This window comes from Brachypodium distachyon, chromosome 4, assembly GCF_000005505.3.
Source record: "Brachypodium distachyon strain Bd21 chromosome 4, Brachypodium_distachyon_v3.0, whole genome shotgun sequence".
Lineage (NCBI taxonomy): Eukaryota > Viridiplantae > Streptophyta > Magnoliopsida > Poales > Poaceae > Brachypodium > Brachypodium distachyon.
In genome coordinates, this window is record NC_016134.3 from 26,647,659 (window position 1) to 26,669,275 (window position 21,617).

General features: G+C 41.9%; 2 protein-coding genes across 5 annotated transcripts; one reads left to right on the forward strand and one right to left on the reverse strand.

Annotated features, from left to right (window-relative positions):
• Window positions 1-14,261: 14,261 nt before the first annotated feature.
• LOC100839952 (serine carboxypeptidase-like 42) lies at window positions 14,262-18,043 on the forward strand. Its single transcript, XM_003577666.4, has 10 exons — window positions 14,262-14,697; window positions 15,780-15,887; window positions 15,987-16,079; window positions 16,164-16,256; window positions 16,346-16,431; window positions 16,516-16,794; window positions 16,884-17,017; window positions 17,140-17,232; window positions 17,314-17,431; window positions 17,557-18,043. Exons 1-10 carry the CDS (start codon window positions 14,448-14,450, stop codon window positions 17,719-17,721), a joined length of 1,419 nt encoding a protein of 472 aa, XP_003577714.1. The 5' UTR covers window positions 14,262-14,447; the 3' UTR covers window positions 17,722-18,043.
• Window positions 17,263-21,612, reverse strand: LOC100831064 (pentatricopeptide repeat-containing protein At3g12770). Of its 4 annotated transcripts, XM_014903350.2 has the most exons (4): window positions 19,184-21,612; window positions 18,462-18,633; window positions 18,214-18,386; window positions 17,263-17,740 (listed from the first exon to the last, which is right to left on the reverse strand). In XM_014903350.2, exon 1 carries the CDS (start codon window positions 21,408-21,410, stop codon window positions 19,908-19,910), a length of 1,503 nt encoding a protein of 500 aa, XP_014758836.1. In that variant the 5' UTR covers window positions 21,411-21,612; the 3' UTR covers window positions 17,263-17,740; window positions 18,214-18,386; window positions 18,462-18,633; window positions 19,184-19,907. The 4 variants fall into 4 exon arrangements, with proteins under 4 accessions (XP_014758836.1, XP_024318936.1, XP_010237844.2 ...); XM_024463168.1 differs by lacking the exon at window positions 18,462-18,633 and having other exon boundaries at window positions 18,285-18,386; XM_010239542.3 differs by lacking the exon at window positions 18,462-18,633.
• Between the last annotated feature and the right edge of the window lie 5 nt (window positions 21,613-21,617).

Here is a 21,617-nt window from a genome sequence, read left to right on the forward strand (position 1 = left end):
CCGTTGCTACTATACCTTGAGGACAGCAAGGGATTAACACGTCGATTTCTTGTGGGTAAAGTGTACCACCTCTCAAGAGTGCCAAACTAAGTACTTAGCCGTGTCCCTAGTTACGGACAATTATGAGCAACTAGATATTGGAGCTGTAAGGAAAGTCTCACTCATTCCAATTTCCTAATAAAATGAATGGTTTGAACTGGGTAGGAGCATTGATGTTTCTACTCAATGTGCTTAGGCTAATAGGAGCATGGGTGTTTCTACCCCGTGTCCAATAGAACTCAAAACTATTTGTTTAAAAAGGATAGGATTGAAAATGATGCTTTTATGCAAAATAGCCAAACCCCACTTAGCCAAACTATGCATGTACTTGGTAGGTCCTTTATAACTCTAGTGAGCTTGCCAATACATTCAAATGCATGTACTTGGCTACAATTAACAATGCAGGTGGATCCGACGATGAGTGAGGTTCGTCGTTTTGTCATGGGTCATGTGCTTACATTCCAACATGCTCTCTCCTCTGGGAGTAGATGAGGCCCATTTGCTCTACCTTTCCGCTGCAACTTTATGATACGATGTTATCATGGTTTTGAACAATTATTTGTTTATGCTGGCCTAAGAGGTCATGCAAGTTTGTAAGTACAATTTAAGTTCTGGATGATACGATGTAATAAAGTACTTTTGACCTTTGTATCTTGGTATTACATCTTGAACTGTGTGTGCTAGTGAGTCGATCCAGGGACTAGCACGAATAAGCACAGAGATCGAATCCTTGGTGAAGGGGGATCGCTTCATCTCTGTTTAGGTCGCGTTGAGCCCTGGCAAGAGAGTTGGCATAGAACTGCAATTCAGCGGCGGTGGGATCCTTCATGAGGATTCCCGATTCAAGGGCTGCCTGAACTCGAGCCATTTCTGCCGCTGAACATCCAGCCTGTGGATTTGCAGATGTACTTGCAGCCAGAGGAGTCAATTTCAGGGCGACAGGATTTGTCATTAAAACTTGAGCGATGGTGCACTTGGGCGCAAGATCGCTGCTGCTACGGCAGCTTTCCCGCTCTGAGCAGTCGCCAGCGTCGCCTGGGACGGGGCTTTCTGCACACTGAGGTGGATTGCTTTCAGAATCTGAGTAGGTCCTGAGGGAGACCTGCTCTTCTCTGTCGGGTGATCCCGACAAGTCATTGTTGTCATGGCAACTTCCTTGTTCCAAGCGGTCGCCAGCGTCGCTTGGGACTGGGCTGTTCGCATGCGGAGATGGATCTGCTTGAGAATCAGGGTAAGTCTCGAAGTGGCCCCGTCGAGCCTGTCGGCGAGACTTTCCCTGAGGGAGAAAGAAGAGGCAACTCCTCCGGAGTCAGAGCAGTCGAGCCCGGCAGTCGAAGTATACTGGATCAGACGTGGAACTCGCCGAACAAGAGATCCAAATGAGCATCAAGCTTGTCTAGGACTGCGGGGCTAGCTTGAAGGCGAGCGGTAGAGGACTCGAAGGTCTCCGACTCCACCAGAGTCGATGATGGGTTATCTGAATCTGAAACCGCTAAGATCGTGACTCCAACACACGTCTGTCCCACAAACGGCGCTAATGACGAAGGGGTGACTTCGACAATGTCCATATTGATGGACTTGTATCTAGGAAAGATTTTGAGTGTGTGTGTTGGCGAACTCGTCAGCTAACAAGGACACAAGGAATACGATTTACCCAGGTTCAGAGCCCTCGATGAGGTAATACCCCTACGTCCTGCTTGTTTGATCTGTATTGAAGAGTCGATTACAATGGGGTGCCGCAGAGGCTAGATGCACAGATTCGATCTGGCGAGTGCGGCTAGGCGACTTCTATCTAAGTTGGGGTGTCCTCTTGGCTCCCCTCCTGATCCTTTATATATGCAGGAATCCAGGTCTAAGGTAGAGTCCAAGTTGATATAATGAAGAAATATACTATAATTAATCTTCCTTATCTTGAGTCGCAACATTTGGCATGTAAACTCCTGGAGTTATAGTAGGCTTCCTTATGGGCCCCCAGCTGGGCTGTACCGGGTATACTCGAGTCGAGTATGTGGTTAGTCATAACCATGTCAGGTAGCATCACATAAAGTTTCATGATTGGTTTGTTTTGGAACTGCAGAGGAGTAGGCAAAAAGGGCATGGCTGCTTGCCTCTCTGACTTGATCCATGCTAATTCCCTAGATTTTATTTGCTTCCAAAAGACCCATAAGACTGATTATTCTCCTAGTTTCTTCAGGTTGGTTGATTGTAAAAATGAGTTTTTCTGGAAATGGGTGCCTTCTGTTGGTACAGCTGGTGGTATCTTATGTGGAGTTAGGAATGACAGTTTTGAAGTTATTTCCTACAAGTTGGGAGAATTTATACTGCAAATTGATCTTTGGGATAAAACTAAGAAATGTAAATGGAGCTTGCTTTCTATTTATGCGGCTGCTCATGAGGAGCTTAGGGGGGCTTTCTTATTTGAGTTGGCAGCTATTTGTAATGGCCTGGTGTGTCCTTATATAGTAAAATAAGCAGTTTCAGGCCTCACATTCTACTGATCTGTTTAATTCTATTATTCATCTTTGGGTCTCAGAGAAATTATTTTGAATGGTGGTAATTATACTTGATCAAATAATCAGATGATCCCTACTTTGGAGAAATTAGACAGGGTCCTTATGTCTTTTGATTGGGAGGACTTATTTCCCTTGGTTACTGTGGAAAAACTGGTTAGGTCTAAATATGATCATAGTCCTTTGTTGTTAAAGTCTAATGAGGGACAAGCTAAGTTGAAAAACCTAGAGATTTTCACTTTGATCTTGCTTGGTTAAACCAAGATCAATTTCTTCCTAAAGTAGCTAAAATTTGGAATCAACCTGTTTCTAAGGATAATGTGATTGATGTGATCAATATCAAGCTCAAAAAAGTAAAGAAGTACTTTAAGGGATGGGGTTCTAATTTGTTTGGCAAAAATAGGAAAAAAAGAGCTGAGCTAAAGGAGGAGCTCACTGCTATTGAGCAATGGGAGGAGGTTACTATTTTGTCTCCTAGTATGTTTGAGAGGAAAATTAACATCCTTACTGAACTTGATGAGTTAGATGCTGATGAAGAGTTATGTTGGGTCCAAAAATCCCATGAAAACTTGATAGTGAAAGGTGATCAGAACACTGCTTACTTCCATAGAGTTGCTAATGGAAGAAAAAGGAAAAATACCATTCATAATCTAAAAAATGGTGAAGTTAATATTGAAGGTACCAAAAATTTGCTTGCTCATGCTACTGAGTATTATAAAAATCTGTTTGGTCCTGATACTGGTAATATGTTTCATATTAGTTCTGAATTATGGTAGGCTCATGAGATACTTGATAGTCATGATAATGAGGACTAACTAGACCTTTTACACTTGAGGAGATTAAATCTGCTTTGTTTTCTATGAAACCTAATAAAGCTCCAGGGCCTGACAATATTCCTATTGAATTCTTTCAAGCCACTTGGAACATCATCTCTAGGCATATTTACAGGATGTTTGATGAGTTTCATAACGGTACACTTGAGGTTCAGAGATTCAATTATGGAGTGATAACCCTGCTTCCTAAAATTTATGGGGCTGATAAGATCCAACGGTTTAGACCCATATGCTTGCTAAAATGCATTTATAAATGGATGACTAAAACCTTGTCTATTAGATTAGAACCTTTTGCTCCTAAGTTGATTACTATTCAGCAGAATGCTTTCATTAAGCACAGGAATATCATGGATGGGGTGCTTACTTTGCATGAGGTGATGCATCATACTCATGTTAAAAAAGAAACTGGCATTATTCTCAAACTTGATTTTGAAAAAGCATATGTAAATTAAACAAGGAATTTCTGCTCTCTTGTTTACATCATGAAGGTTTTAATGAGAAGTCGTGTTTGTGGATTGACAAGGTGCTTAAGAATGATTCTGTGAGTGTGAAACTGAATGATACTGTGGGTCCTTACTTTGTTAGTGCGAAGGGAGTGAGACAGGGAGATCCTTTATCTCCTATGTTGTTTAATTTGGCTGCTGAGGTTTTAACCAAGATGGTTTTGATGGGGCAAAGAAACAATGTGTTTACTCGGCTGGCTTCTGATCTTGTGGATAATGGACTTGCCATTCTTCAGTATGCTGATGACACAGTGATTTGTTTACAGCATGATGTTCAACATGCTGTGACATGAAGCTGTTGCTTTCTGTGTTTGAGATGATGTCAGGGTTAAAAATTAATTTTTTGAAGAGTGAAGTTTTCATTATTGGAGGTGATAATGCTATTGCTGAATTTTATGCTAATTTGTTTGGCCGTTAGATTGATTCTCTTCCTCTTCGTTATCTTGGTGTTCCAGTTAGTTTTGCACCTATTAAAAAGAAAGAATGGGAGTTCTTGAATATGAAATTTCTTACAAGGCTTGAAGCTTGGAAAGGATGTAGTTTGTCTATGGGAGGAAAAACTGTCTTGTTGAATGCTTGCTTATCTAACCTGCCTTCTTATCATATGTCAATGTTCTTGTTTAACAAGACTTTTGTTGAGAAATTGGACAAGCACAGAAGAAGATTCCTATGGCAGGGTACTAGGGATGAGAAGAAGTATCATCTTGTCAAATGGGCTAGGGTTTGTAGATCCAAAAGTAAAGGTGGTTTCGGTATTAAAGATTTAAGAAAGCAAAATGTTAGTCTTTTGTGCAAATGGTGGTGGACGCTAGAAACTGGTCAAGGTTTGTGGCAGGATGTGGTTAAGAGAAAATATCTGTCTCAACCTACTGTTCCTACTATGCAGGCAAGACAAACTAATTCTCCTTGTTGGAAAGCCTTGTTGAAAGTAAGAGAGTTTTATCTAACCGGTAGGAAAGTACATTTAGAGAATGGAAGTTTGATGAGGTTATGGAGGGATCCTTGGGATGGGGATAATGGCTTATTGTCTGTTCAATTTCCTGACTTGTTCTCTATTTGTCAATCCCCTGACATTATTATTAAAGAGTTCCTTGAGGCTGGCAATATGCTCAATTTTAGAAGGCAACTTAATCCCAGTTTAATGGTGCAATGGAGAATGTTAAGAACTAAGATTTGAATCCATCATGCTTTCTAATGAAAATGATTTTGTTAGTTGGCAGCATAGTAAAACTGGCACTTACACTGTTAAATCTTTGTATAATTGGTTGGAGCAATCTCTTAATGGTTCTCATAACGGATGGATTTGGAGAGCCAAAATTCCTTTAAAAATCCAGATTTTCTTGTGGTTGCTTTTTCAAGATGCAGTTTTCACCAGGGAGTGCATGAGCAAAAAAAATTGGAAAGGGTCTCCTATTTGTTCTTTTTGTGGCCAAATTGAAACTTCTAGACATTTGTTTTTCCTGTGTTCTGTGGCTAGAGTGGTTTGGGGAGTGGTGGGCTCCCTGTTTGGCATTTCTACTGTACCTCATTCTCTGTGGCAATTCTTTGTGTGGACTCATTCCTTTTTACCTGGAGGTGATAAATTCTTTGTGGTGGGGCTTGCTGCCTTTACTTGCGCTATTTGGAAATGCAGGAATCGAGTAACGTTCCAGAAGTATAAACTGAGATCTCCCTTTGAGATTATTTTCACTGCTTGTGCTTCTTTAATCTCTTGGGCAGGTCTTCAAAAGGGAGCTGACGTTGATGTGCTCAAGGATGGTGCTCAGAAGGTCATTTCTAATGCCAAGGAGCTGCTTCGCAGCTTTACTGATGCTACTTCCCTGCTTGCTGATGATTCCATGGATCTGTCGTGCCTGACCATTACTTTGTGAAGCTTAGGGGCTCGAAGGCTGTGCTGCTTCAGAAGGAAGATGATGATGAAGCAAGCTCGTTGACGCTGTGCACTGGTGGTTTTGCTGTTGTTTTGCTGCCTGACTAAGACTGTCTTTGTTTTGCTTGCCTGGTCCAGTTTAAACTCTGTTAAGATACTACTGGTGGTTGTTTGGTGTTAGGACGTAGTAGTCGGGGCAGGTTTTTGTCCCGTAGTCATTCTCTGATTGCGGAGGCAGGTCAGCGGGTTGCGTGCCCAGGTTAGGATAGTTCTCTTTATCTCGTCGGGTCGCACTATCTACCCCAGCTTGCTTGTTGAACTCTGTATTTCCGTTAGTAATAACTTTGTATTTCTTGTCGGCAGCTCTGATAAATGGAACACACCAAACTATCAGCCATATGACGCTTCATCCGCACTTTGCCTGTGGGAATCGAGTTCCTGGCCAATCGCCAAACAAAAACTTTAATTTTAGAAGGAACTTTAAACATATAGTAAAACGGGGAAAAAAAATCTAATAGCCTCGTTAATTATCTGCACTGTGCGACGGCCCAAAAAATGCTTTTTTCTAAAAAGGAAGTTGAAACCCCCGGCCTCTACATCAAACTGATGCACATAGCCAAATTTTATTAATTTATTAGCAAGCCTGACAAAATGAATACAACAATAAAAAAAAAATCCAAAGCCACCAAGCTATTCCTACAAACCCGATGAAAGGGTGGCCATTCTCGGGGCCGCATGCCCTGACCGCATACAACAGCCTAACATTTAAATCCGGAGGCCACGAAGGCGCAACCGGTACATCAAAATGAAGCGATCCTCCCCCTTGCAGGGTTCGATCTCTGTGCTTACAGTGCTAGTCCCTGAATGGACTCGCTAGCACACACAGTTTCAAGATGTAATATCAAGATACAAAGGTCAAAAGTATATTACATCTCGTTGATCCAGAATTTAATAGTACCTTACATATTGCATAATCTCATGGGTTAGCTCAAAAGGAAATAAAATATTGCAGCGGAAAACAGAAGGTGTAGGAGTCCCATAACAACTCCACAATCGAAACATGTTGGAATGTAAACGCGCAACCCTAACAATTCGTACCTCACTCTTCGCCTGGTTCACCTGCAACATTTAAACGTTGCAGCCACTAGGGCGTCAATACATTGAATGTATTGGCAAGTTCACAAAAGGGTTATAACAGATCCTAACAAGTATATGTAGTATTTGGCTAGGTGGAGATGAGGCTTTTTGCGTGAAAGCAGAACATAATTTACCCTACTACAAATGAATGTTACAATAAGGTTAACTAATGGACACCGGGTAGAAACACCGATGCTCCTATTAATCTAACGACATCAAGTAGAAACATCAATGCTCCTAAACCCAAGTTCAAACCATTCATTTTATTTTGAAGTTGGAATGAGTGAGACCTTCCTTACAGCCTCCATATCTAGTTGCTCATAATTGTCCGTAACCGGGGACATGGCTAAGTACTTAGTTTGACACTCTCGAGAGGTGGTACACTTTACCCACAAGAAATCGACGTGTTAATCCCTTGTTGTCCTCAAGGTAGAGTAGCATCGGCATCGATTACAGGAATTTTCAGAACATAATCCCCCAGACCGCCTGAGGGACGCGCTCCCACCTACACGGCTACATACAGATCTCATCCTCGGATCCGGGTTCATATTTTTTACATCCATCCTGCTAGAGCCCATTGAGCATGTGGTTGTACTGGAAGCTACTAAACAGGAAAACTAGTTCAGTCTCTGATACCCCGGGTGGCATTCCACATTTGCGACGCAAGCGCTCCCCGAATCCACGGGGAGACGTCCATGGACGATCCGCCCCCGAATCCACGGGGACTCGACTCAGAGGGACCCATAGAAATGGACCTGACGTCGCATAACATCTCAAATCCTCAAAGCAGCCCACCCAGGATGGTTCATTAGGGTTGTTTTGCCAAGTTTCCAAAATTACTCCAGATAACCAGTTTCACAGTGACTGAGATTCCCTCCCACGTATACTAACATAGCATGGCTAAGCAATACTAATCACGATGGCTATTGGTGGAGGATTCATGGCAAAGGTAACCCTATCGCTAGTAGGTCAAATCATAGCTAGCATAAGTAAGAGTAATAATCCTATCAATGCATTCTACAAGCAACACTAATGTATAAGTATTTTAAAAAGAACAATAATAATAGGATATCATCAAAGTGAACTTGCCTGATTAGTGTCTTTGTATTGTTCTTCTTTTCGATACTCACAGTTACCGCACTCCGTATAATCTGTCGCGAAGAACGAAAAGCAATAATAAAAAACTATTCGAGAACTCCAAATCATAACTCTAATTAAAGAACCAAAAGCAATTAAAAAGTTTAAATTAAATAGTACCTAACTACTGTTAGGCTATGCTAGGCATAGATCTAAGAGGTAGGAACATGGTTTGGGTTCTATCGGAGTTGAAACGGTTAAGTCATTGGCTGTTAACAGATACAATTTTCTAGGGGTCATGGGCTATGGTAGATGAACTTAAAAAGGTGCACAAAGTGGTCCATAATCAATAGTTGACTTTATTATTGTCAGCATAGAAAGAAAGAACTGGTTTAGAACTAGGGATCAACAGATATGCCTTTTCGAACATACCTAACCAGTAATCAGACTGCAGCAGATACAATTTTCAGCTGAAAATACACTATTGATTATGAACTGGAATAGGGTGAACAAATTGGACTGGTGTGAGGAGGGTGATTGATGCTTTGTATTCCAGAAGGAATTGGCTTAATAGGATAGACGGATAAAAAGATATGAGCTTGCAAAGACGGCTAGTCAGAAACTGGCAGACTAAAGGTACTAGTTCCAATTGAAATTTTACTGATGCTAATGGCTTCAAAAGACAGAGGGCCAATGGGATGAACTAAACTAGATCTAACAATATTTCAGAAGCCACTGGTTTAATCTAAATAGGAGTTGGGAGTCAAAATATACAGGCTTACAAAATGAGGTAATCTATAACAAAGTTTCTGTAACAAGGCTTAGAATTGGCCGTGGGGGAAACTGCTGAAGGTACTGTTTTGCAACGACGATTCACTAGTGTGGATGAACTTGGAAAGGTGTTAAAAGAGTTCTAGGATGTAGATTTGTATTTGATCTTGACATGACAGAAAGAATCATCTAATTTGGAGTAATGACTCAAAAGATAAAGGTTCCGGAAGACAGCTAACTAATGTGACAGTGTTAACAGATACGACTTTTGATTGAAGATGGACCTCTGTAGATGAATCCTAAGTTGTAGCATATGTAGACTAATGTGTAGAAAATGATCTAATTGATGATCTATAGAAGTTTTGGAACCAAACAGATCAATGGACCACCCTACATGAATTTTGAAAGATGGCTAATCCAGAAGCAGCATACTGTGAATAGCAATTTCCAACGAAGATGCTGTACTGAAGATAATGGAGATGGGGTATAAAAACTGATATGATCTATAGTGGTGGATGTGCTCAAACTAAAACAGAAAGATTCGGCCAACAATGATACAGAAATCAAAAGATATGGGCTTCTAAACATGGCTAATCAAAACTGCTGCGGCTGAAAAGTTGCTCACCGGAAAAGACACGGGTTCGCCGGAGTTGAAGGAGGATGGCGATGATGTCAATGTAGGGTTCGATGGGGCCATGGAATATGTCGAGGCGAACATCGTGACGCGGCTTGTGCGGTCGTAGCATCTCCGGATGGCGACGGGCGGAGTTCCGAGCGCGGCGTTGGCATGGGGTCGGGGACGGTGCGGTCAACGACGGAGATGGATCGCATAACCTTGTCAGGGAGGTAGGAGATGGTCACGTGAGTTCACCGTTGAAAGGAATTTAAAAACGGACCTTCGGAGAGAAATCACTGGCAACAATGGCGAAGGCAACGGGCAGAGAAAGACGTCGACGTAGCCGGCTGTACAGAGGTTTTGAGGCCAAACTTTCTACATGGGAATGGGAGAGGAGAAGAAAAGGCTCAAAGTGACGCGCGTGAAATCCTTTTATACTGGCCGAGGAGGGAAATCGGGTGCGGGATGTCGACGGACGACATTCGGGGCGCCTCTTTTGGAAACTGCGATTATGAGAGGAAACTTCAAATTAATTGCCTGAATCGGTTCCTGAGATGGTGAGGATTGATGGGGTGGTTTCCTTTCGAAGAGATACGCGCCGGAAGGAAAGAAATCGAATAAAGAAAATATGGAAGGAGGAGTTTCCTTTACGTGCAGAGGAGGAAGAACAGGAGCTGGTGCTCGTGCTCGCTGGCTGGGCTGAGGCGCTCGGTGGAGATGGGCCGGCCCAGTTTGCGTCGGTCCATTCTCTTTTTTTTTCTTTTTTTTTCTATTTCTGTTTTTATTAATAACTCTTGATTCCTAACTTCAAATAAGTTCAAATAAACTCCAGTAAATTTGTAAATTCAAATCTTCCAAAGTGTGAACTTTTGGGACTTGAATCCTTTCAAAATAAAATAAGTAAAAAATACTTTTGCTTATATAAATGTCATTAGGGCTTTATAAGTAATACATAAAATAGGTTTTGAAATCTATTATGAAACCTTTGTTTCATAAATTAGTTTAAACTCCAATAAACATATTGGGTTGGCATACTTTGCACTAAAACTCTTCCTTAGCTAAATACCCCATTGGGTTGAACTCCAAATAAAATCTTATAATAATTATATGTTTCACTAAATTCCAAAATAGCTTTATAACACCAAATGACAAACCATGTAAACCATCGAGATATTTTCAACTATATATATATTTGGGAAGTCACGTTATCCCAGTCTCAACAACGGAATAAATGTTGGAATAACATTTGCACATGAGGATGTCACGTTATCCTCTTCTCAAATATTTGATAACTTCTTCCCAAAAACAAAATTAACATGTCAAAATAAAAATCGAGAAAACATAGGTGCATCATTAAATATGTTTCCAACCTTATAACAAGGAAAGTCATATTATTCCCTCTCTTTATCATTTAGATAAATGTTGGAGAACATTTCTAATTGATTTAAGTATTTCAACGATGCTCTCAAATGGTCATGGCATCCAAATTGAAACTTAGTGTGCTAATAAATCCTTCAAAAGAAAATAGGATTTATTAAGATGCAAATAATAGTCCAGATAAAATCATAATATGCAAATGGTTCCAAATAAAATACTTTGAACTTATATAAACGTCCAACCATGTTGTATACTTTGGATAGTTATATTAATCCACTCTTTTGATAAATATTAAAACATGTTGTGGAAAAATTTAAATAAGTCCTAAAAATTTCAAATCCTTCAGAAATTCACAACCAAAATATTTCCAAAGCCAATATTTTATTTAAAATAATTATTTTATTTAACATTCCAAAATGAGAAAATTCTGGGATGTTACACAAAACCACAACATGTGCCGTATGCTCACGCTCCAGAATCAGCCGTCGTCGTCTTCCACCAACCAAACTTCAGGTCCGAGATCGAAGAATTGACCTTGCCATGCTTGGCATCGACGACGCAAACAAGAGGCAAGCACGCGCCCAACAACCAGCCAGCGACCAAGACTCCCTCACCCGCAAATCTAGTAATTCCCCAAGGAATACTAGATTTTCACCCAGGAGCCTAGAGCTGTTTCCTAGGCTTTTCCTTGTAAGCGTTCGGACGTGCGGGAGAACCTGTTTCAAATAATTTTCTATTTTTCCCAATCCAAATTATTTGTCGCAGTTTTATCTCGATAGGCATGTATGTAGACGCATTTCAGTGTGTAGATATATACCAGGCCAAGCTGCGACAAATAATTTGAATCGGAGTGAGTAATAAATGTTTACCTCCGAATCACTCCATAATCCATACACATTTAATCATTCGCTAACTTTGTAATACAAAATACTAAAAATAACAATCGCATTATTTCCGTGTGGCCAAGTTTAATGTACCGAAAGTGCCAGACTAAGATGTAAATGCATTTGCATGCCAGAGGCGTAAAGCATAGTCTCTCCGACCAGTATTACCTATCTCAAATTAGCTAAATACGGATTAATCTATGTGCAAAAAGTATCTAGATACATGTAATATTTCGACAAGTAATTCTGACAGGAGGGAGTATTATTTTTCTGTTATATATAAAATAGAACAGCCAAACCGGTTGTTACAAAATCTATGAGATCTACTCCTTTCGTGCACGAGTCCTAATACATGTCGAACTCTTCTATACTCCTAGTTTCGATCACCCCAACAAATTCCGTTAGCTTTTTTACACGCATGACATCGTTAGACGGACAAATTGACCACAATCGTGTCGCCAGCAATGGGCAATCAAGGCGCCATGCGACCATCCTACGGTGCATTCTCAACCGTCGGATGCGATCTTGAATGGACAGGATGAGGGTCACTTTTGCTCAGCTCCTCACACTCCACCCTGAAACACTGGCCAATAGGTAAAATAATATATGGACTGATCTTATCTGCTGCCTTGAAGAGATGGGTCGATCCAGACCAGGGCGGTCCGTCATCATGAATGACCGGCAGCGTGACGCACGCACGAAGCGCGCCCCAGGGCTTGAAATGTGGACTGACAAAAACTGCATGCATGGAGTAAATGGCTTCCCGCTTCTTACAACTTTCTGCGCGCCTATGGGCTATGGCTCACTCCAACGGCTACCTATCTATTCGTCCCAGGTCATTTTGCTACCATCTCCCTGCTAAGAATCAGATGATCGAACCATGTCCATGTTAATCCGCAGAAAGGACGACGTACGTGCCGTGAATCGATCAGCTTCTCATTTCTCAACTCTCGCATGGCCGTTGCGCCCATCGCTGGAATTGGTCGATGATGCCGGTTTGGATTCGTGCGTTGTCGGCCTCAAGCATCCTCTTCGGTTCCTATTTCTGTGCATCCAACATTTGAAGGCGGATTTCTCGACAACAAGAAAACATTTGAAGGCGATAAGGCTTGATTTCTGAGCGTCGAGGCATCCGATAGAGGTCTATCTGGTTTTGGTATATATGGATTGATGCCCACACGCTATATATTTATCTGATTTCAACAAGTTTTATACACCATTTCAATCTAAATACGGTGTACAACAATATGCTAACTGCCAAAATGTAGAAAAAATACATAATTGGAGGACATAAACCACCCATTGTTGATACTATTGTCACGACCTACTTGTCTACATATTGGTGTTTTTGTGCAGAAGAATATGTCCCGATCGAGATATTGTTTCTAACTTGCGAGTTGTTTTTGTGCTACTCATTGACATAATTAGGGGTTGCATGCAGGGAAATGATGAAATCCCAAATGGATCCCGGTCTCCATGAAGCTCTTCTAAAAAAAAAGTCTCAAATTTTAGAAATTCAATTTTTTTTGTGAACAAAATTCAATGTAGATATGTATTTACGTAGATCTTAAAAAGATGTACTATTTGCTATTTTTTTTGACATGTTTTGTCTACCTCACAAATTAAATAATATTTAAAGAAACTTGTCATTTCAAATTTTTAGTTCTAGGCTCACCGGAGCCCCGGGTCTCCAGGATCCAAACGGCATTCCAAGCTAGCTAAGTTATTATGAATTTATTTGATGGAAATATTTTGAATTGTTAAGACCATGTTTAATTTCTCCTGTCATGAATTTTGTAATCCGAATTGTAGCAAGCTTAAACCATTGACTGCAAAATTTTAGTTCTGGTGAAGGAAAATTGTTGTACTCCCTCCGTTTAACAAAAAATGTTTTAAGTTTGTCAAAATTTGGATGTATCAAGACATCACTTAGTGTATAGATGCATTCAAATTTAGTCAAAGTTAACACATTCTTTATTGGACGGAGTGAGTATCATAAAACTAAATTTATAACAATTGAGTTAGAACGCAAAATCACTTCATTCCAAAGCTCAAGCTATCAAGAAAAATGAACAATAAAATTATGTCTTAAAAAGGTATCACTACAGTAGCATTTTTTGAAAAACTAAGGATTGCGGTGGTATTTTGTGAATACGCAACAAATATTATACTTCCTCCGTCCAACAAAGGATGTCTCAATTTTGATTAAATTTGAATGCATTTATACACTAAGTCATGTCGAGCTACATACAAAATTTGACAAACTTGAGACATTTTTTGTTGGACGGAAAGAGTATGTTAAATGAACCCTAAAATAAATACACTTGTATCGCAACGTAAAATAATATGGGATACGCGGATATGCTCGTAAAATACTTCAATTCCGACTCAAACATGGTTAGGCTGGTCGCTTCATCTTAAAAAATCGAGCTTTAAATGATTAAGAATGGTGCTGCAAAATATGTCAAATCCAAGTCGTTCCTAAAACACAAATCTACACTCGCACCTCGCACGTTTAAAAACAAATCTAGCACAACGAACAATATGATCTCTCACAGCACTCTCAAATCTTTAAACAACCCATCGGAGAAACCAAAGAAAAACGATGGAATTAATCCATCCAAACCTAAACCCGCAACAACCCACGAGCTAAAAATCCGCGCTGATTCCACGTCCCCAGAGGAAAAGAGCTACGCGCCCCCCTGTATATATCCCCCCGAAACACACGCGCACTTCTTTCTCTGCTCCTTCATACTCAAGAACCTGGCCTGTCCAGTAGTAGCCCACCTCCATCCCTCCCAATTCCGGTAGCTCCTCGCCTCTGGCGACAATGGAGGGCTCCTGGCGAGCCGCGGCACTGGCGGCGGCGATGATGGTCGTCTGGGTTTTTAGCAGCTGCGTGGTCGGTTTCCCGGAGGAAGATTTGGTGAGGCGGCTGCCCGGGCAGCCCGTGGTGGGCTTCAGGCAGTTCTCCGGGTACGTGGATGTGGATGAGAAGGCCGGGAGAAGCCTCTTCTACTACTTCACTGAGGCACAGGAGGGCGCCGCTGGCAAGCCGCTCACGCTCTGGCTCAACGGAGGTTGGTGGTATACTGCTGCTGCTGCTGCTGCTTCTTCTTGCCTTCTCTACTCTGTTATTGGAGTAGGAATTCTTTACTTGCTTGTTCTTTTCTGTGACCAGTTTGTTCAACTGTATCTATCTGGCTTGGAATTCTTGGTTTTCTTTGCTTGTGATGATGGTGACTTTTAGTGTCTGCATCTGAGTTTTCTAGCTAGATTGCAGAGACAACGGTGGCATGCCCTGTTTTCTTTGAGTACTACGGAATTTTGCTTCTTCTCTGTGTGCGTGGATAGTTAATTAGCTCTTGACTTTAGCGGTTGGGAGTTAGGATGCGGCAGGAATATATACCAGTAATTCTTTTCTGTTAGTTTATTGAATCTTGATACGTTTTTGTTGTCTCGAGAACAATATTTTGATCCGTTTTATCCTGCTGGATAGTATAGTTCATCCGTATATATTTTGTTGGTTGCTCCCTTCTGCAAAAATAAATATAATCCTGTTTGGATCTCTAGAGTTTATAGAAATCATTTCGATTTCCCTGAACAGTTCCAAAACAAATGGTATTTAATGTTGAGATGAATTATGCTGGTCCATAGTACTGTTCCATTCGTATGATTGGAGCAGCAATATTAATTTTAATCTACCATCCAATAGATCTCATTCTCCAGTATTTTTTTTCCTTCTCTTTGTACTTTGTTGCACGTTCAGTTCTTGTTCATCAGGGTCCTATGATGATAGGGAGTGTTTCCTGAACTGGAAACACAAACAACTTCCTCCTATTCGTCAATCGTCGTATGCTCCACAGCTTGCCAAGGAAAAAAAATCTTAAAATAAAGATACATCAGCTTCGTGAGTATAGAAACAGGGTATCTTTGAGGTCACCATGTTCCCTTGGAGCCTTTCCTCATTGGGCTTTGTGTGTTGTGGTCCTTAGGATTTTAAAAAGAAGCAAGGATCCTTTGGTTTAATGTCCATGCACACACACAAAAGAATGCTTCTTTGATGCAACAGTACCTTGTTACACCATGAAGTACATAGCTGTAGGTTGCTGACTTACTTCAAATTTTCACTGATTGTTGTCATGCCCAATCTGATCTTCAGGTCCTGGCTGTTCTTCGGTTGGCGGTGGCGCTTTTACAGAGCTCGGCCCATTTTATCCGAGAGGAGATGGTAGAGGCCTCAGATTAAACAAGAAGTCATGGAACAAAGGTTGAGCTTTTGGCCACCATCCTTTCTATCATATCTTTCAGTGGAAGAAAAGTTCAGATCTTGCTAACTCCTACTGCTGCTTTATCTTTAACTTTGCAGTGTCCAATCTCCTATTTGTGGAATCTCCGGCTGGAGTTGGATGGTCCTACTCTAACACTTCATCAGACTATAAAACTGGAGATACACGGACCGGTAAATTGTTGAGATATTGTGCACATCACAGGATACTTGTTAGCCTGAAGATGTTGCTCTGACTATGTATGTTCAACTATGCAGCTGATGATATGTATAGATTTCTGTTGGGATGGTACAAGAAGTTCCCAGAGTACAGATCAAGAAGCTTATTTCTTTCTGGAGAGAGCTATGCAGGTCAGAGAGTATTTCAAGTTTAACTTTGCAAATCTGCTTTCAACTGTTACTCTAGTATGGTGAGTAATTTTGCATAAATAACGATGCAGGGCATTATATACCGCAACTCGCCGATGTTCTTCTCACGCATAACGAGAAATCGAAGGGTTTTAAGTTCAATATCCAGGGAGTAGCTGTAAGAAGTCAAGCATATACTGGCTCTTTCTTGAATCAACTCTGTTCTCCTTACTAGTTTTAACTCTGATATTACCTCGAGTAGATTGGGAATCCACTACTCAAGCTTGACAGGGATGTCCCCGCGACATTTGAGTACTTCTGGTCTCATGGTATGATCTCCGACGAAATATTTCTGGCCATTAACAAGGGTTGTGATTTTGAGGATTACACGTTCACTAACCCCCATAACGAGAGCAAGTCTTGCAATGACGCCATTGCGGAGGCAAATGGTATAGTTGGGAATTATGTCAACAACTACGATGTTATTCTCGACGTTTGTTACCCATCAATTGTGATGCAGGAGCTACGGTTGCGCAAATATGTATGCTTGCTCCTGATGATGCATAATAATACTTTTACTCCAGCATCTTCGATTTTCCTTATGCATGACTGGTCTTTTGTGCAACCTAGGTGACCAAAATCAGTGTAGGAGTGGATGTTTGCATGACCTATGAAAGGTTTTTCTACTTCAATCTTCCAGAAGTGCAGCATGCTCTTCATGCTAATAGAACACATCTACCTTATGGCTGGAGCATGTGCAGTGAGTAAGTGCTTCGCTGGTCCTTTCAGTTAATATGTTCGAGAGAGAGAGAGTATCAGAGTAAATGAACTGGTTATGTTTGCAACTCAAACTCAGATTGATCATTTTATTTAAATCAACTCCCAGTGTGCTGGATTACAGCGGTAAGGATGGTAACATCAACATCTTGCCTTTACTTCAGAGAATCGTGGAGCAAAAGATACCAGTTTGGGTATTCAGGTATGTAACCTTTTCCTATTTTTCAGATAATTTGTTTAAGCCCATGTGAAATTTGCCATGACAAGATCAATCAACGTACAGCGGGGATCAAGACTCTGTGGTGCCCCTCTTGGGCTCCCGAACCCTTGTGCGAGAGCTAGCTCATACAATGGGGTTCCATGTCACAGTTCCATACAGTACTTGGTTCCACAAAGGCCAGGTATACTTCTATTCCACGAGAACAGGCTGAATTACAATTGCCATATTAGCTGATACAGACCATGAATGCAAACCAGTGAAAAGTTGTCTGACCAATGATACATCTGTTGCCCTTTGATTTTCAAGGTTGGAGGCTGGGTAACAGAGTATGGTAACATGCTGACCTTTGCAACGGTGCGGGGCGCATCTCACATGGTGCCGTTTGCGCAGCCAGACCGATCTCTGGGACTATTTCGATCATTTGTGCTTGGACAGAGGCTCCCAAACACAACACATCCACCCATTGACTAAGTGTACCTACAAAAAGCAGCTGAAGATAGAAACAAAAAATAGTTTAGCATTCCTCAATCTTCCTACTTTAGATAAGCTCTGAAGGATGTATTACATGATCAATAAGTTCTTTATTCTTTAAAAGAGCATAAAAGTAATGCTGGCAAGTATGCTTTTCATTCGGGTTATCAGAGTAATCGTGGAAGTCTGGAAAATGGAGCAAATTATATAAGTAACTATGTCAATTTGGTTCGTCTGGGTGGTACAGTGCAATTTGCAACTGTAACTATGTGTAAAACATTTCATAGCTAAAATGGATGCCAAAAGGTTCATTATTTGAAAAGGTTGCCGGTTAAGTGTATTCTTGTACTTGATTTAGCTTTGATGTCGCGAATGGAATGCTTGTATGATACACCGGGATCTTGAACATTTTGAACAAATTCAACAACTTGTGGTCCATAAATTAATTTTAACTATCACTTAAGACAATTAAAAAGACTCGTACCAAGTTACCTGCTCCCATGCTGTCTTGTCGTGCTGAGCTCAACTATGGGCAGTGCCAGTCGGCAGGGGCAGTCTCTTACCTTAATTAGAGTTATTTTCTGGACAAATTCTGCTGGATCAGTGTGCCAGAACACAAGGTTCAGAAAGTAGAACTGCATCAAGAGTAAAGTATTCCGGCTTATCTGCATCGGAAGACACAAAGAATGCATTACATTTTTAGTTTAAGACCTGGAGAGAGAAAAATCATAGAAGCTGACCCAGTTGGAAGCTGGATGTCTCTTTGCTCCCCAAAGGCCAAAAGCTGACAGTAACAACATATTTTATGTACGCATAAAAAACCCATCTTTGGTGCTCTTGGGCAGTCCCAAATTGTTGTCTTGAAGTGAATTTGGACGGTATCAACGAGGTGCCAGGTGATCACCTTGACCCCTTTTACATAAACAATATTATAGTAGGGTGACAAAGTATTACCATCAAAATTTCAAAGTACTATCTTCATTTGGACCGCTGCACAGAGTACAGACATAGCAATACCTATATCATACTAGTATATAGTAGTATAGTACATCACTAGATTGTGTTTGTAGCCAAACTGGTGTTCCGTTTGTCTTTATTACTACCTGGTCTTGATTGAAAAAATGAACTATGATTCCTATGTCCTAACCCCACTAGCTGTAAGATTCCAGTGCTATACTTTATGTTCCAATGTATAAATCTATAAATAAGACGGCCACATCCAACAGGATTGTATTACACAATTGAAAGTTTACAAGGTAGTACCGTCTATTTTGTATTACTGTTCAATCTTGCCAGCTAACAGAGTGACTACAACGATGTTCAAAAGCGAAGAGTACTATGAATAAGTGGGACAGTTTCTTCATTTCTTTTTCCATCACCAGATATAAAAACGTTGCAATAATTGGATCTGAAGATGAACTTATTTGCAAATAAAAGATCTAAGCACAAGACCATTCGTTACCTTCAAAATTTGCGAATAATCACATAATTAGGCACAAAAACTGATTTGCACACTTGGAAGAAATAACACTCTGCACAACTTCTCATGGTGGCTGTACCGATCTCTTTCTGGAGGTTACATACAATGCTGTAATCCAATCCAAGGATGGAAATCATCAGTTCATCACAAAACGCCTGAGTAGTGTTTGAAGTTGCATGATTAAAATGATCAATTGGTCACTGCCTTCATGAAGTTGCCCACCAAGCAGTTCTTTCTTGCTATTGTTCATGGGCCTAATGATTCTGCTCACTGTTTCATATATGTTGGCTTATTGTTTTTGTTGGCATAAGGCGCTTCTCTTTGGGCATCCATTTGCCTGCATTATGCACCTTAAAGATAGCACATGTTGGTGAGATTCATCTATTCTGCCATTGAACTTCTCTATTACCCAGTATATTCAGCGGCATATCCAATTTATGCACGTTAAAGAGAGCAGATAGTCATAGCCTCAAACTGAAGAACCAGCGTCGCTCTTACCCGAGCTCCACTTCATTTTTTGCAGCATATAGATCCAGATATTGGCATGGAAATATTCAAGGTCACAAGTATCCACATTGACCAGAATTCCTTGCATGATAAAAAAAATTGCTCATGGAACCATGACAACAATCATAGCTGATTATTGCTTTATGCTCAGACCAATCTGATTGCAGCAGTACAGGACTTCTGCATACCAGCTTCAGTGCTAAGTTAATTCGTAATACTGGTTCGTATGCTCATATTTAGATTCTGAACTTCCCATATCCTCGAGTAACCGATCTAAAATCCAAAACATTTGTCTCCTCAAATATCGTGGGATGCTCCCTTGGTAAAAGGCATAAGCTCTTCCCTTGACATCAACCCAGCTGCACCCAGGTGTCTTCACCATGCCAAGTTCCCTCATCCTTGATCTTAATCCTGCAACGCCATCAAGCTGACCCACTGCATCATAGATTCCACAGAGAGTAACATAGTTACTAGCATTATCTTCTTCTAACTCAAACAACCTATAAGCTGCAATCTCTCCAACATCAACATTATTATGTGTAGCACAAGCGGAGAGTACAGCTCCCCATGCACTAGCACAAGGCCCCATAGGCATCTTCCTTATAAGCCCGACAGCTTCTTCAATGGCTCCTGCCCGCCCCAAGATGTCAACCATAGATGCGTAGTGCTCAGCAGTGGGCTCCACACCATGAACCTTACTCATTGACTCAAAGATCATCCGCCCGTCGGTCACGAGCCCTGAGTGGCTGCAACTAGAAAGGACCGACATGAAGGTGATGCCATTCGGTTTGACTCTCTGAGACAACATCTCCTTGTATATCCTCAATGCCTCTTTTCCCTTGCCATGGACACCATAGCAAGATATCAGTGTCGACCAGCTCACCACATTCCTCTCCAGCATGCCCGCAAACACCGCTCGTGATGCATCCACATGCCCGCACTTTGCATACATGTCGATCAACGCGTTTCCGATTGGGACATCCGAATCGAATGCAAGGCATCGCACCATCCTACCATGTATTTCTCTCCCCTTCATGAGCTCCCCTTCCTTCCCACAGGCATTCAGCACGCTCGGCACGGACCGCAGGTCTCTCGCCATGTTCACCACCTCCACCTGAGCCCTCCTGAAGATCTCCAGAGTTTCCGCTGCCATCCCGGCCCTCGCATAAGCGGTAACCATGCAATTCCACACAACAGAGTCCTTCTCTGGCATCTCGTCGAACACCCTCGCTGCATTGTCCAGGAGACCAGACTTGGCATACATATCTAGAAGTGCGCTGGAAACAACAACATTGCCGAGAAACCCGAACTGGACGGCAAACCCATGGAGCACGGCGCCAAGAAGCGGGTCCTGGAGCTCGGCGCACGCCCGGAGAGCCGCAGGGACCGCGTAGCGGTCAGGGCGGAATCCGGCCGCGATGAGGCCGGAGAGAAGCTCGAGAGCCGCGCGGGGTGGGGAGGCGGCGAGGAGGATGTTGTACGCGTGCATGGACGGAGAAGGCATCGCGTCGAACACCTTGCGGGCGCACGGGAGAGCGGCGCAGCGACAGTACAGCAGGACCAGGTCGGTCTCGAGGGTGGCCTGGGGGAGGTGGCCTCTGACGATGGCCTGCACGTGGAGCTGCGCGCCGGCGGGTAGAGCTCCGGCGGCGGCGCAACGCCGGAGGAGCCCGGAGAGGCGGGCGGCGGTGGGCGGCGACATTTCGGCAACCGCCGGTATTAACTGTTAGATGTTTTTTTTTTTTTTTGAGCGAACTGTTAGATGTTTTAACCACCGTTGCTGCCCGCTGATAAGCCCAGCCCAATAAGGCCTGAGGTAAGGAAATCTGAAAGCCCAGCAGCAGCAAGGGGCCGTGGGAGTAGCTAGCACACGGTGGCTGTTTGTTTAGTCCCACATCGGCAGCATACG

What these genes read in the sequence shown, in the direction of transcription:
- LOC100839952 (XM_003577666.4), top strand. Translation starts at nt 14,448, where the DNA reads ATGGAGGGCTCCTGGCGAGCCGCGGCACTGGCGGCGGCGATGATGGTC. An exon ending in AACTGGAGATACACGGACCG is followed by an intron (nt 16,080 to 16,163) that starts GTAAATTGTTGA and finishes TCAACTATGCAG; the next exon opens with CTGATGATATGTATAGATTT. An exon ending in GGCTGGAGCATGTGCAGTGA is followed by an intron (nt 17,018 to 17,139) that starts GTAAGTGCTTCG and finishes ATCAACTCCCAG; the next exon opens with TGTGCTGGATTACAGCGGTA.
- LOC100831064 (XM_024463168.1), bottom strand. Translation starts at nt 21,410, where the DNA reads ATGTCGCCGCCCACCGCCGCCCGCCTCTCCGGGCTCCTCCGGCGTTGC.